The sequence below is a fragment of the Podarcis filfolensis genome (assembly GCF_964270895.1).
Source record: "Podarcis filfolensis genome assembly, chromosome: 17".
Taxonomy (NCBI): Eukaryota; Metazoa; Chordata; class Lepidosauria; order Squamata; family Lacertidae; genus Podarcis; species Podarcis filfolensis.
In genome coordinates this window covers 7,950,483-7,966,382 of record NC_139621.1, presented here as the reverse complement: position 1 = coordinate 7,966,382, position 15,900 = coordinate 7,950,483, and the positions used below count along the sequence as shown (strand labels likewise).

At 45.0% G+C, this 15,900-nt stretch overlaps 1 protein-coding gene across 2 annotated transcripts in view; it reads left to right on the top strand.

Annotated features, from left to right (window-relative positions):
• DENND1C (DENN domain containing 1C) overlaps window positions 1-15,900 on the top strand; it is a 47,365-nt gene that overhangs the window by 27,746 nt on the left and 3,719 nt on the right. Inside the window, exons 15-21 of one of the 2 annotated variants that reach the window (XM_083593166.1) lie at window positions 337-438; window positions 680-767; window positions 1,971-2,011; window positions 4,467-4,538; window positions 7,062-7,118; window positions 11,496-11,633; window positions 14,547-14,602. In XM_083593166.1, coding sequence (XP_083449292.1) covers window positions 337-438; window positions 680-767; window positions 1,971-2,011; window positions 4,467-4,538; window positions 7,062-7,118; window positions 11,496-11,633; window positions 14,547-14,602 — 554 coding nt within the window. The remainder of the gene's footprint in view (window positions 1-336; window positions 439-679; window positions 768-1,970; window positions 2,012-4,466; window positions 4,539-7,061; window positions 7,119-11,495; window positions 11,634-14,546; window positions 14,603-15,900) is intronic. The other variant, XM_083593167.1, reaches the window with a different exon arrangement.

Below are 15,900 nucleotides of genomic sequence, written 5' to 3'. Positions count from 1 at the left end.
ATGCCTGACCCACCGCACACCGCTTCCCCACCACCACCACTGAAGAACCAACAACTCAGGGGCTGCCCAGGCTCATAGAGAAAGGAGATAGAAGCCTCAGAGGAAGGGGAAATGTGGTGGTTGAGGTCAAGGTGGCAGCGGCCCCTCTGCCACCGCCATAGCAGCAGCAGCAGCAAAGTCCTGAACATGTCGTATTTAATTAATTAATTAAAGTGTCCGCAGATTCATTGAAAAAGATCTGGTAACCTTAACCTATATTGCTTGCAAGGGTCTCTCTCTCCCACCCTCCAGCCACACTGACTATTACCTCCCAACTTCTCTCTCTTCTCTCTGCAGGGAGAGCCCATCTCCTTCTGCAAAGACACCTTCTTGCAACAAGGCTCCAGTGCCATGCAGGCTTTCCTCCAGCGGGCTGTGCACCTGCAGCTCTTCAAGCAGGTATGGGCTGATGGAGAAACCCAAGCAGGTCTTCCAAACAAGATGATTTCCTGCAATTTAAGCACCGCTATCAAATCGACAGGCAAAAGGCATTTGACTGTTCTCCTCTTCCTTTGTGTGTACCGGTTGCTGACGCTGTGCGTGCTTCCTTCTCCCATGGAAGATGACTTCTTCCTGCATATTTTCTAATGACTTCCTTTGTTTCTCTCCCCAACGCTGCACCCAACCTCAACTCCACCAGTTCGTAGATGACCGCCTGGAGAAGCTGAATGCAGGGGAAGACTTCTCTGACCTCTTTGAGCAGGAGATCAACAGAAGCCTGTCCCCAGGTAGGGCAGAACCTCGCTTGTTTTTGCTCTTCGGCTGATAACATGGAAACGGATCTGCCAGCGATCCACCAAGCCACAGCCCTAGGTCGTATGGCCTCCTCAACACCCCTCTCTTTGTGGGGTGATGGTGAAGCTTTGACAACAACAAAGTCTCAGCAAGAATTTACTGGGAGACTCCTGAGATTGTAGGATGCTTCCACATTAGTAACCAGTTCCTCTGACATAGAGTAGACTGATAGAAAGCAATGGACATGACTCGCTTAGGTCCATTAATGTCTGTGGGTCTCCCATGAGTGTAACTTAATTGGATACAGCCTTAGGGAAGGTGTGGTTAGCAACACTTTCCAATGATATATAAACTCTGGAACTCCCTGCCTATTGAAATCAAGCAGGCACCTTTACGGTATTCCTTCCGGTGCCTGCTGAATACATTCTTATTTAATAATAATAATGATAATAATTTTATTATTTATACTCTGCCCATCTGGCTGGGTTGCCCCAGACAAGCCTACTCAGATGTTTGGAAAGTCTATAGGAGTTATAATTTGCTTCAGTCTTATTTTATTGTGATTTTAAGGTAGGGTTGCCATAGGGCCAGAATTTTCTGTACATAGTTGGAAAAATGTTGCTTAAATGTCCATGAAAATCTGTTTGGCAACCCACGTCGGCAGTGTCGCTTTTGGCAATTTGCCTTAAAGATTGCTCAAAACCTAAGGAAAGCTCAACAACTTGGCCCCACCCCACCCCCCAAAAAAGCTCAAAAATTTTCCAAAGAAAGCTGAACAACTTTTTGAAATATGGCAACCCTATTTTTAATCTTCTGTATGTTTTAAATTACGGTCGTACATTTTTAGCGATAAGTATATTGTTTTATCTTTTTTTTTGAAACGGCTTTGAGGTTCTCCCCCGCCCCCTTCAAGCAGCATAGAATTTCAATAAAATAAGTAAGTAGATCAGTTTGTGGGAATCCCATGCCGTTTCCACACCATCACCCACCCACACATTTCCCCCTACATTCAGGAGCCTTTTTGTGTAGGGAATGTGTTCAGAGCTGCCTTCTGCGTCCAGTTCTTCACAGGATGTGGGTCCTTTGTACACTGATGGCCAGATGTAAGGAGTTACTCTGAATATACAGTTCAAATCTCTGTGAAGGCAAAGTCAATCCCCTCAGGGACGCTCACCTGTACTCTCTTTCCTCCCCAGGTAGCATGCATTCCTATCAGCTATGGGTGGAGAACTTAAAGGTAAATGAAAGAAGCTCCATCCATCTTCTTTTACCTTGTTATCTCTTTTCCTCACAGCTACTTGTTTTGTTTGCACTGAGGTCTTTTCTAGGCTGTCTTTTAGGGACAAGCCCCCAGAAAGCAGCTTACATAACATAAGCATGAAATTATAAAATTAGGACATTTGATTAAAAATGCATCCACCATAAAGTATTGTGAAAGACTAAAGGTAAAGGTAAAGGGACCCCCATTAGGTCCAGTCGTGGCTGACTCTGGGGTTGCGGCGCTCATCTCGCTTTATTGGCCAAGGGAGCCAGCGTACAGCTTCCGGGTCATGTGGCCAACATGACTAAGCCACTTCTGGCGAACCAGAGCAGTGCACAGAAACGCCATTTACCTTCCCGCCGGAGCGGTACCTATTTATCTACTTGCACTTTGATGTGCTTTCAAACTGCTAGGTGGGCAGGAGCAGGGACCGAGGAACGGGAGCTCATCCCGTCACGGGGATTTGAACCGCTGATCTTCTGATTGGCAAGTCCTAGTTTCTGTGGTTTAACCCACAGCGCCACCCACGTCCCTCGTGAAAGACTACACTAGGAATAAATAAAGATAGAATAACAATGGAACCAAAACAGTGATAAATAACATTCGACTCAGAATAATACCACACAAACATGTAAAGCTCTTCAGCACCTTTTATTCTCATCCTTTTAAAAATGTGACTTGACTTCAGGGAGGTTTGGTTTTGTATTTTTATCTTGAGAGAGGCTACAAATAAATTTTGCTGTGGTTATTAACAGCATGGCCATAAACATGCTTGTGCTGTTGAGGAAGAAAACCTAAGAAAGGGGTTTGCCCAAGGCCACTTGTGGCAGATGTGGGACTTGAACCCTTGGCTTCCAGATCCAAGCCCAGCTCTAGATGTCTGGGTCCCTTGACCTTGCAGTGAGTGGGTAAAAAAAAGGTAAAGGACCCCTGGACGGTTCAGTCCAGTCGAAGGTGACTCTGGGGTGTGGCGCTCATCTCGCTTTCAGGCCGAGGGAGCCGATGTTTGTCCACAGACATCTTTCTGGGTTATGTGACCAGCATGACTAAACCGCTTCTGACGCAACGGAACACTGTGACGGAAACCAGGGTGCACAGAAACACCATTTACCTTCCCACTGCACCTGTATTTATTTATCTACTTGCACTGGTGTGCTTTCGAACTGCTAGCTTGGCAGGAGCTGGGACAGAGCAACGGGAGCTCACCCCATGGTGCAGATTCAAGCCTCCAACCTTCCGATCGGAAAGCCCAAGAGACTCAGTGGTTTAGACCACAGAGCCACCCGCGTCCCATGCAATGAGTAGAATTCACCCAACCATGAGCCACCATTAAGTGTAGCAGAGTGGGAGAGGTCAGGATCTGACCATTGCACGGGAGAGGGGGCTGGCCACAGAGAATCACAATTGGAGCAGGGTCTGGAGCCGAGAAAGCAGTGGTGCAATTCTGCCAATCCACCAGGCAGGACAGGGTGAACACAGGCCTCCTGGATTCTCCGAGCTCTGTGTTTTGGTCCTTGATGTGGCTGGTGAAATTTAATAGCTAAGAGTCAGAGCATGAATCTCTCAACATCAGCACGCACACACCCCAATCTGCAGTATGGAGGTAACAGTAGTGACCTACTTTACAAGATTCTTGCTGTTTTTGTTTTTGTTATTGTTATTATTTTGACAAAGTAATAATCATAAATAAATAAGAATAAAAATGTGCACCCCACCACTGAGACCATTCCATTGTAACTATCCAACCTCCAAAAAATTCAACACCTCTTGCGATGGTTTGACCCCTTTCCATTTTAACAGTACAAATTCTACAAACACTCTCCACATCTCCTCGAAATCCTTTCTCCTGCATATTCCCCGTCTTACCTTAATCACACATGTTAATTTATCATGACTAGCTATATCCCACATGTCTTCCATTTTATATTCTGCTTGCCCCTTCCACTTCCTAGCTATCATAATTCGTATAGCTGTCAATAAATTTGTGAGCAAGTCCTTCACAGCCTGCGAAACTTCCACCCCGTGGTAAATTGATAATAATGCTACCTCTGGACTTTTGGTCAGCTTTAACCCAGTGGTTTCTGTTATCTTCGAGACTTTTGCTTTTAAGGATTGTAACAAAGATGATGTCCAGAGAAGTAGCTGCTATGGTGTGTGGCAGCAAAAAGTCTTGTGGCTGTAACAAATTTAATGAATCAGCTTTTATGGACTGTAGTCTGCACAAGCCGACACACACAGGGCAGGGGACTTGCTTCCTCCTTGCACATCAAATTATTGTCCCAATGGCCGGGAATTAAATCAAGCTCCCTTGCATAGCATCCTTGCCCACTAGTGTTTTTTGAGTGTGTTGTTCCGAATAGATGTGTGCCTAAGCTTCACCTCTCTCTCTCTCTCTCTCTCTCTCTCTCTCTCTCTCTCTCTCTCTCCTTAGAAAGGTGGAGGAGCCCTGATAAGTACCATGAAAAACAAGGCCAATCCAGCTGTCAAGAATGCATATCAATATGTAAGGCATCTTTTTCCCATAGAATCACATACTTGTAGAGTTAGAAAAGACCCTCAGGGTCATCTGGTTCTTGCAATGCAGGAATCTCAACTCAAGCGTCCATGACAGAGGGCCATCCAATCTCTGCTTAAAAATCCCCAACGAAGGAAAGTCCACAACCTCTCGAGGGAGTCCGTTCCACTGTTGAACAGCTCTTACTGTCAGAAAAAGTTTTTCCTGATACAGTATCTAGTCAGAATCTCCTTTCTTGTAACTTGAAGCCATTGGTTCGGGTCCTAGCCTCCAGAGCAAGAGAAAACAAGCTTGCTCCATCTTCCATGTGTTAGCGGAGAAATCTGAGGGTTCCCTTGGACAAAAAACAAGGACACCAGCCAGGAATACCAGAGCAAAACAGCAGCCAGTAGGTTTGGTCTTTATTGAAGACTGTCGCAACAGGACTCCCACCTGCCACAAGGTGGAACAAGATGGAAGCCCCGAACAAAAGAGCCCCCAAACTTTTATTAGCTGCTAATCCCCATGTTACACCCCCCCAAACTACATCACTCATGCATCACGGTTACATCATGAAAGGGGAGGTCTGGTGGCAGTAATCTGAGCACCCTGGACCCTGCCCCATGGTTCCCCTTGCCCTCCACCAAACACCCATCAAGTGTAACAAAAAAAGATATTTACATTTCCCTGTTTCCCAGCCAAGTTAATCACACCCTTTTGTCTTCATCTGGGTTTGTTATTTCTGGAATGGCTACCTGTCTGGCACTCAGGTATCAGGATGCCAGGGATTATCACTCAGGCAGCGGGGCTGCTGAGTAGCTGAGCTCACATGTCTATATTAATTTCTGAAGTTTTCCCAGTAAGCCAGTACATAGACACATTTATCAGTGAATTGTTACATTTGGTATTGTGCAGCAGAGGCCCTTTGAATAGGTAGGAAGAAACTGTGATGCAATGTTTTGTGGGGACAAATCACAGAAGTCACAAAAGTGATTGCGCTGATTTTGGTAGTGGGCTGCATGTGCATGATATCTGCTGGAGGGGCAAACCCCCCAACCTATACATAAATTCCTGCAACACATGTGACAGCCCGTTAGATATTTGAAGATGGCTATCATATCCCCTCTTTTCTAGGGTAAACATCCCCAACTCCCTCAACTGTTCCTCATAAGGATTAGTTTCCAGACCCTTGATCATCTTAGTTGCCCTCCTCTGCACACGTTCCAGGTTGTCAATATCCTTCTTAAATTGTGGCACCTAGAACGGGACACAAGACTCCAGGTGTTGTCTGACCAAGGCAGAGTAGAGTGATACTATTACTTCCCTTGATCTGGACGCTAGACTTCTGTTGATGCAGCCTAGAACAGCATTAGCTTTCTTTTGCTACCACATCACACTGTTGACTCATGTTAAAGCTTGTGGTCCACAAGACCCCAGATTTGTCACCTGCACTGCTAGTAATCCAGGTTCCCTATCTTATATTTGTGCATCTGGTTCTTCCTCAGTGTAGAACCTTATGAACCCTATTGAATTTCATTCTGTTTGTTTTGTCCCAGTTCTCCAGTCTGTTAAGGTTATTTTAATCCTGGTTGTGTCTTCTGCAGCATTAGCTACCCAGTTTGGTGTCACCTGCAAATTTGATGATCATCCCCTCAGTTCCCAGCAATCCTTAACAAACTACGTTGCCCAGAATTCTTTCAGGGGGGAAATGTGCTTTGAATGTGCTTTTAAGTACAGCCGTACCTTGGAAGTCAAACGGAATCCATTCCGGAAGTCCGTTCAACTTCCAAAATGTTCGGAAACCAAAGTGCGGCTTCTGATTGACTGCAGGAAGCTCCTGCAGCCAATCGGAAGCCCCCATCGGACGTTCGGCTTCCCAAAATAGTTCACAAACCGGAACAGTCACTTCTGGGTTTGCGGTGTTCAGGAGCCAAAATGTTCGAGAACTAAGCTGTTCAAAAACCAAGGTACGGCTGTAGTTGCAGTGAGGGTTTTGCAAATTCCAACTACTTGGATGCAGTGCTGAAGACTGCACAAAATGGCTCTTTTTTTACACCCTAAACCTCATGCTCATCCTGTGTGTGTGTGCAGCTTTGAGAAGCTACACATTTCAATCGACTGATCTATTTTCTTTGTCCTTGAAATTCTGGGAAGTATTGAACTAAGTTCTACTCAGAGTAGAACCTTGAGTTAGTTGTGTCTATTATTGTCAATGGGCAGGGCCAATAGGCGAAACAGGAAGGTGCAGCCGCCCCCTAACACTGCCCCTGCGCTGGAGTCCTGCTTTCCAGGGTCATCCCAATCTCACTGGAATCTGCTGCCATCATTTCTCCTCACTTCTGCAAGGGTAGGCAAGGGGCCTGTGGGGGCCCTGCCCCATGGGATTCTGGCACAAGATGGTGGCTACCTCAGCCCTTCTCATGGGCAGGCCAGCCCTGTCAGTGGGTCTCCTCTGAGAAAGACTAGCTTTGGCCCAAACCCTCTGTTTGGAATGCTGCATATCTCCTCACAACCACTCCGTGTTTTGTCTAGGCCAAGGGCCATGCCAAAATGCGGCTGAAGAATATGCGAAGCCGTCTGATGGAAAAGGTAAGCCACTCCAGACTTCTTCCTTAAAATGATTAAAGGTAATATACTGCTGGGTGAGTGTTCAGTGGCTCTTGTTTTTGCATTTGTTTAAAACCCAATTGAAAATTGCTTTTAGAGTTTAATTTTTGTATTAAATTTCTGTTTTACATGTTAGAATATTCACTTAAACAACCTTAAAATATTAATAATAATAATAATAATAATAATAATAATAATAATAATAATATTTTTATTTATTTATACCTTCCCAGTTTAAAAACTGGGCTCAGGGCGGCTAACAGCAAAAAATTTAAAACATTGATTAAAATGCAACTTGAAAACAGCATAAAACAGCATAAGGTAAAGGTAAAGGTACCCCTGCCCGTATGGGCCAGTCGCGTCTGACTCTGGGGTTGCGCGCCCATCTCGCTTAAGAGGCCGGGGGCCAGCGCTGTCCGGAGACACTTCCGGGTCACGTGGCCAGCGTGACAAGCTGCATCTGGTGAGCCAGCGCAGCACACGGAAACGCTGTTTACCTTCCCGCTAGTAAGCGGTCCCTATTTATCTACTTGCACCCGGGGGTGCTTTCGAACTGCTAGGTTGGCAGGCGCTGGGACCGAGCAACGGGAGCGCACCCCGCCACGGGGATTCGAACCGCCGACCTGACGATCGGCAAGTCCTAGGCTCTGTGGTTTTACCCACAGCGCCACCCGCGTCCCATAAAACAGCATAGAATACAACATAAAATGCAGCATCAATATCAATAAAATTCAAAAATTTTGGGTCATTGACTTCCCTTCCTCTCTTTCCATGGTTCATTTTGCACAACATAAATCCCTTTGTATTTTATATAAACTGAACCATAGAGTATTCCATTATTACATCCATCAAAACTTATTTACACTGTGGAATTTATCTTAATGCTGCCCATGTTTTCAAATAAACACAATTTCCCCCATATATTCAATAAACACTTTCTAATCTTCTTTAAACCTATGTTCTTTTTGTTCTCTTGTTCTATTTGTTAGGTCTGCAAGCTAAGCATATTCCATCAATTTAAGTTACCATCAATTTAAGCTAAGCATATTCCATCAATTTAAGTTAAGTTCCATCAATTTAAGTTAAGTTATTTAGTTGGGACTTCTCTTGTTTTCCATTTTTGGGCTAACAAAACACGAGCTGCGTTGTGGCATACATAAATAACCTTTTCCAACACCTGGGTGAAAATTGTTTTTAAATATGATTGAATGTTTTACGAACAGAAGAACAGCCTATTGGATCAGGCCGATGCTCTACCTAGTCTGGCACCATGTTTTCACCTTGGCCAGCCAGGTGTTTGTTGGAAACCCGCAAGCGCAATAAGAGCAACACTCTCCCTTCTTGTGGTTTCCAGCAACTGATGTTCAGCAGCATTAATGCCTCCAACTGTAGAGGCATAACATAGTCATCATGACTGGTAGTCATCGATAGCCCTCACCTCCAGGAATTTGTCTAATCCTCTTTGAAAGCCATTGGGGTGGGTAACCATCACTGCCTCCTGTGGGAGTTCCATAGATTAACTATGCACAGTGGCAGAGGAACCCTCTCTGTTATGAGACGAACCGCTCTGTTATGTACTGAAGTTCTCACCCTGGGCCAGCAGGGGGATACTGTAGATAGTTTTCACTCAGGTCCACATATGCAAATAAGGAATTGAAAGTGATGGGTTCAGAAAGCTGTTACTGTTGCGTTGTAGTGGAGCTCTATCTAAGCAGGCCGGCTGAGCCCTTCAGTTCAGTTCTGTTCTGGCCTGTGAATAAACAAGAGCTGTTTGAAGAATCGCTGTGTCGTCTGATATGTTCGCCCACAACTTAACACGCCTGATGGCGCATGAGAGGCAGCCTTATGGACGCCCATACAGACAGCGTGAGAGAGCGGCAGCCCGTACGGCGCCACACAAGCGGCGCCCATACTAACGGTGTGTGCGCACTCATCCACTCTACAGCTGGGGGGGCAGTGGGTCATCTTGTCACCCCCCAAGTGATGCCCAGGGCGGCCTGCCTCCCCCTTTGTACGTCCCTGACTAAGCGCTGCGTGAATAAGTACTAAGTGGCCGTGGTCCTGTATACCTGAAGGAGCGTCTCCACCCCCATCGTCCAGCCCGGACACTGAGGTCCAGCACCAAGGGCCTTGTGAGAAGTGAGGTTACAGGGAACCAGGCACAGGGCCTTCTCGGTAGTGGCGCCCGCCTTCTGGAACGCCCTCCCCTCAGATGTCAAGGCAATAAGTAACTATCTTTTAAAAGACACTTGAAGGCAGCCCTGTTTAGGGATGTTTTTAATGTTTAATGCTGTATTGTGCTTTTAATTTTTGGTTGGGAGTCGCCCAGAGTGGCAGGGAAAACCCAGCCAGGTGGGCGAGGTATAAATAATAAATATTATTATTATTATTATCTTTTATGTGTCCTGAATCTTCCAATACTGTGTTGCCAGGGGCAGGGAAGATACTTTTCTCTATCCACTTTCTCTATGCCATGCCATAATTTTCTCTATGCTATGCCAAATAATTTTATAATTCCGTTCCAATTCTGTGCTGCTGGTAGACATGCTGCTACTCAAAGCAAAGTAACCAAGGTCCAATTGCCCTTCTTTAAAAACAGTTAACAATCTTAAACTCGGGGTACATTCCATATATTGACCTGTAATATAGCTTATTTCTGTAAATACCCTCTGCCAGAAGGGGAGCCAGGGTGGTGTAGTGGTTAAGAGCAGTGGACTCGTATTCTGGGGAACCGGGTTCGCGTCTCCGCTCCTCCACATGCAGCTGCTGGGTGACCTTGGGCTAGTCACACTTCTCTGAAGTCTCTCAGCCCCACTCACCCCACAGAGTGTTTGTTGTGGGGGAGGAAGGGAAAGGAGAATGTTAACCGCTTTGAGACTCCTTCGGGTAGTGATAAAGCGGGATATCAGATCCAAACTCCTCTTTATACACAAGGCTGTTCAAATGAAGTTTTTGAGCTATTTTTAAGGTAAATTGCCCAAAATGACACTGCTGACATGGGTTGCCATACATCCGGATTTTTCTGGACATTTTTAGCAATTTCCGCCCGGACGTCGCTTCTGACTGCAGTATTCCAGATACGTCCGGGAAATTCCGGACATATGGCAACCCTAACTATTGCAGCCTCTCCAGTTAGCTTCTTCTTTGACAAGCTAGCTGGTGTGTGGTCTGGATCAGGGCCGGATTTAGGTTGGATGAGGCCCTAAGCTACTAAAGGTAATGGGGCACTTTATATGTCCAGCTGTCCTTTGTCAACAACAAATTGTCGCTGTTTTTTGTGTTGAATATATGCTATATGGTAATCTATGGACCTAATGGGTTTCTAAAGCCATTCGCACATAACAAAATATGAATTTTGTCAAAGTAATTGTTGAACTGAATTAAGAAGAAGTCTATTAATAGTGAAATCATTATTAAGCTCTAACTTAAAATGATTTTTTATTCATAACAAACTGCAAACACATTGGCATTTGGCAATAACAGAAGTTCCTTTAGAAACACAATTTACAAAGACTCATAATCTAGTTTCTAGAAATTTGCTATACCATGAAATAATAATAGGTGTAAATATATGATGCAAACTACTAATAATTATAAATAGCAGAATGTAGGCACCCTATATATAGAAATGAGCAAACCAGTGATATTTTAGGGAGCAGGCTATCAGGCGGGGGGCATGACTGTTTTTTGCATTGAATATATGCTATATGGTAATTTATGGACCTAATAGGTATCTAAAGCCATTTGCACATAACAAAATATGTACCGTATTTTTTGCTCTATAAGACTCACTTTTCCCCTCCTAAAAAGTAAGGGGGAATGTGTGTGCGTCTTATGGAGCGAATGAAGGCTGCGCAGCTATCCCAGAAGCCAGAACAGCAAGAGGGATTGCTGCTTTCACTGCGCAGCGATCCCTCTTGCAGTCCTGGCTTTTGAGATTCAGAATATTTTTTTTCTTGTTTTCCTCCTCCAAAAACTAGGTGCGTCTTGTGGTCTGGTGCGTCTTATAGAGGGAAAAATACGGTATTTTATCAAAGTAATTAGAATGTAGGCACACACTATCTATAGAAATGAGCAAACCAGTGATATTTTAGGGAACAGGCTAACAGGCGGGGCCCATGACTTACATCATAGGAGCCTACACAACACAAAACACTGTTGCTGTACGTAGGTTTTATTTTATTTGTTTATTATCTTATATTTTGGAAATGTACATCCAGTTTCTTTTTCCTTTAAATTTTTTTGGGGGCGCCAAGAGAGTGGGGCCCTAAGCTATAGCTTGTTTAGCTTATACATAAATCCGGCACTGGTCAGGATGGGAAGCAAAGCTTATGCTCAGAATAATCTTGTCCTCTCTAGGATTCCAGTACAGGCCCTCATCGACAGCGAGGACATTCCTCGAACTGTGACTTTATCTCCGACCCCATCATGCCCACCAGGAATAGGCAGTCTGAAAGCTTGCAAAGCCGGTTGCCCATCACCCAGCACTTTGGGAAGGTAAGGGGGGAAATGAGTAATTGAAAATGGGTGGGGAGCCTGCACCGCCGCCGCCACCCTGAGATAGTGTTGGACTGTAGCTTCCATCATCCCTGGCAGTTGACAGGAGCTGATGGGAACTGGGAATCTTGAAAGGTCATAGTTTCCCTATCCCTCACCTAAAACAACATGCGAGGAAAAGAAGAGGAACCAGGTCAGGGGGCACCCGGAAGAGGATTTCCCCAAGAGTGTACAATGATACCTTGGGTTACAGACGTTTCAGGTTACAGACACTTCAGGTTACAGACTCCGCTAACCCAGAAATAGTACCTCAGGTTAAGAACTTTGCTTCAGCATGAACAGAAATCGCACATCAGCAGTGGGAGACCCCATTAGCTAAAGTGGTGCCTCAGGTTAAGAACAGTTTCAGGTTAAGAACGGACCCCCAGAATGAATTAAGTACTTAACCCAAGGTACCACTGTATCTGCATTGGTGCAAATGGGCAGCCTTAACACTTGCTTGCGTGCACTCTGTGCAAATGTGGAGTCACGGATGTCCCTCTGCAGGAGATCAGTGCAACAGCTTGTCTGATAGTCACAAGCCAGTTGCATCAACAACACAACAGGCAGAATCTGTGAATTCCAACTCCCACCAGCCCCAGTCAGTATGGCCCAATGGTCGAGCAATATCTGGCAGGCTCAGGTTGCTCACCTCTAACACAGGGGTCAGCAAACTTTTTCAGCAGGGAGCCGGTCCACTGTCCTTCAGACCTTGTGGGGGGCCAGACTATATTTGAAAAAACAAAATGATGCAAAAGCACCACGAGCCCGGTGGCTGCTTACCTGTGTCTTGCCAGCGTCAGGGGCTGGCGGCGGCGGCACGATGAGCAGTGCGCGAAAGGGCTCTGGAGAGGGGCTGCTTTAAATGGCGGTCACTCGAGCGCTGCTGCTACTATCACCAACAAAGCCCAGCACCCTTCCTCCTCTAGGCAGGGCGAGGAGAAACCGGGAGGGAGGAGTCGCCGCCGCTGCCACCGCCGTGTGAGGGAGAGGGAAAGAACGTACGCGCTGGCGATCCATGCGGCGATTCCTGGACCGTCCATGGGCCGGATCCAGTTGGCAATTGGGCCTGATCCGGCCCGCGGACCTTAGTTTGCTGACCCATGCTCTAACATAAGAAAAGGACCAGAGTAGTGCAGCTCCCACTGTTTATAGAAATGTTCTGCAAGTTTTGCCTGTGTCTGGCTTGTATGTGAATGTGTTGCTTGCTTGCTTGCATGCATTTATATGCAAAAGGCATCAGTATGCAAAAGTTAAGGAATAAATAAATTGGGAGTAAATAAGTAAAGAAATAGGGGCAGAGGATTTTTTAAAAAATGCTACCTTAAGGCTCCCATGTACGGCTAGCTCCTAAATATGTTAATTCAGAAGGAAGCCCTTATAGGTTCAGTGGGTCTTACCTCCTAATATCCCCTTGCATTCAAAAGTCTACTTGTGACTGTGCTTCTTGTGTCAAATGTAGAGAGCAGCACTGTAATCGTGAGAGTTGAGTTCACATTTGTACCGAAAAATAAGTTACAATATGCAAAGCCGAAAGACGGGATAGAAAATTTGGCTGAATTAATTGCACAACACATATGGGCACTGTGTACTATTTAATTGCCATGTCTTCTGCTAAAGAATACTGGAAATTGTAGTTTGTTGAGAGTGCTCAGATATTCTCTGTTGGAGATCCTTAGCTCTCCTTGCAGATCAACAATTCCCTGGTGAGAGGGAATGACTGAAAGCGGGTTTGTTGGCAGTAAAGACACATCCAGTGTTAAGGATTGCCAAGGGTGATGCCTAATGTTTAGGGAGGTTTTTAATGTTTGATGTTTTATCACTTTATTATTATTATTATTCTGTTGGGAGCCACCCAGAGTGGCTGGGGAAACCCAGCCAGATGGGTGGGGTATAAATAACAAATTAGTAGTAGTAGTAGTAGTAGTAGTAGTAGTATTACTAATGGAGAAAGCAGCCTGGTTGTCCTGAGAGTCTCCAGCTGAATCCATGCCTCACCTTACACTAGAGTGGGGAATATGTAGTTTTGAATCATGGAGAAAGGGCCTCTAATCACCAGGACATTTTGTTCTGGACAAGGGGATCAGAACCCTTACAGGTGTGTGTCCAGTGCCGGATTTACATATAAGCTAAACAAGCTATAGCTTAAAGGTAAAGGGACCCCTGACCGTTAGGTCCAGTCGCGGACAACTCAGGAGTTGCGGAGCTCATCTCGCTTTATTGGCCGAGGGAGCCGGCGTACAGCTTCCAGGTCATGTGGCCAGCATGACTAAGCCACTTCTGGCGAACCAGAGCAGCGCACGGAAACGCCGTTTACCTTCCCGCCAGAGTGGTACCTATTTATCTACTTGCACTTTGATGTGCTTTCGAACTGCTAGGTTGGTAGGAGCAGGGACCGAGCAACGGGCGCTTACACCGTCATGGGGATTCGAACCGCCAACCTTCTGATCGGCAAGTCCTAGACTCTGTGGTTTAACTCACAGTGCCACCCACATCCCTAAGCTATAGCTTAGAAAATTAAAAATTACACAAAAAAATTAAAAATTAAAAGAAAAAACCTGGGTGTACATTCCCAAAATATAAGATAAAAAAACAAATAAAATAAAACCTACATCCAGCAACAGTGTTTTGTGTTGTGTAGGCTCCTATGATGTAAGGAATGGGCCCCCAATCGTTTTAAGTTAGAGCTTAATAATTATTTCACTTCTTCTTAATTGTATTGCATTATTAATATACTTCTTCTTTAATTGTATTTCAGTTCAACAATTACTTTGATAAAATTACATATTTTGTTATGTGCAAATGGCTTTAGATACCTATTAGGTCCATAAATTACCATATAGCATAAATGTTGTGCTCTCTTTCTCTTCACAGTCTCGCCCCAGGCGACCACAAAGACAGAGCAGCAGTACAGAATTGAAGTCACAAAGGTAAGGCCTGCTTACCGCCAAACTCTCTTGGCTGTTCTCAGCTCTGCTTGCCACATCCTGTGAGTGTTTCAGGGCTGGCCCAGCAGGTGGATCAGAATCTGCTGGAAAATGATCCTACACAAGCCTCGCTGCAATGAATTAGGTTCTGTGACTGGGGGGAAACCATGCTCAGCTAAACCTCTTGGGCTACAGTGCTGTGCACCCTTAAATCTGAGAACAAGTCTCACTGAGCTCAGAGGAAGTTTCCTAGTTCTGAGTAAACCCATAGGGATGGGAGAATTATCTCTATGGGAAACAATCACTGCTCTTGGGGGTGTCATTGTGCTCCAGAGTTCCACAGATGTTTAAACAAATAATTTCCAAAATGATTAAAAAACAAACAGACCAGTGGTTTTACTCATCTGCTCTTCCAAAAACACTCAAGGATTTGTTGGGTCTTGTTAAATGATTAAAAATAATCATAAGCTGCCATCGTCTTTTTGTGGTAAAAACAGAATGAGTCTGCTGGCACCTTGAGGAAAAACTGTTCTACTGTTTAGTTAATTTGTCTTCTAGGTTCATTATTTTCAAATCTGAAATAGACAGCCAAACAGAACATCCCCTCTGAATCGTGCTTCTGAGGAGGAATTTACGTATTTATTTATTTATAAACCTTGTTTTTTAAAAAAGGAGTAAACTGTAACATAAGCTTTTATGGTCCAGAGCTCACTGCTAGCAGACTGTTGCTCTTTTGCCAGTAGGATTAAATCACATACTAGTAAATTCAAGTTGTGCAGATAAAGTAGATTTGAAACCCACTCCGCTGTGCCAGATTGAACTTTATGCAGGAAGGAAAGTGATGGGGAAATGCACAGGTAAAATGTGGATTGACAACTGCTTGGCAGTTGACAGGGCATCAGATGCCATTAGCCAGTCAAAGTTCTGTTGTGCTTTCCATGGGCAATGGAATGGGTAATATTCCAGCAAAATATTAAAATACAATAATGCATCAAATATTAAAATTTTCCCTAAACAGGGCTGCCTTCAGATGTCTTCTAAAAGTCAGATAGTTGTTTATTTCATTGACATCAGATGGGAGGGCGTTCCACAGGGCAGGTGCCACTACCGAGAAGGCCCTCTGCCTGGTTCCCTGTAACTTCACTTCTCACAGGGAGGGAACCACCAGAAGGCCCTCAGAGCTGGACCTCAGTGTCTGGGTTGAATGATGGGGGTGGAGACGCTCCTTCAGGTATACTGGGCAGAGGCTGTTTAGGGCTTTAAAGGTTAGCACAACACTTTGAATTGTGCCCAGAAACGTA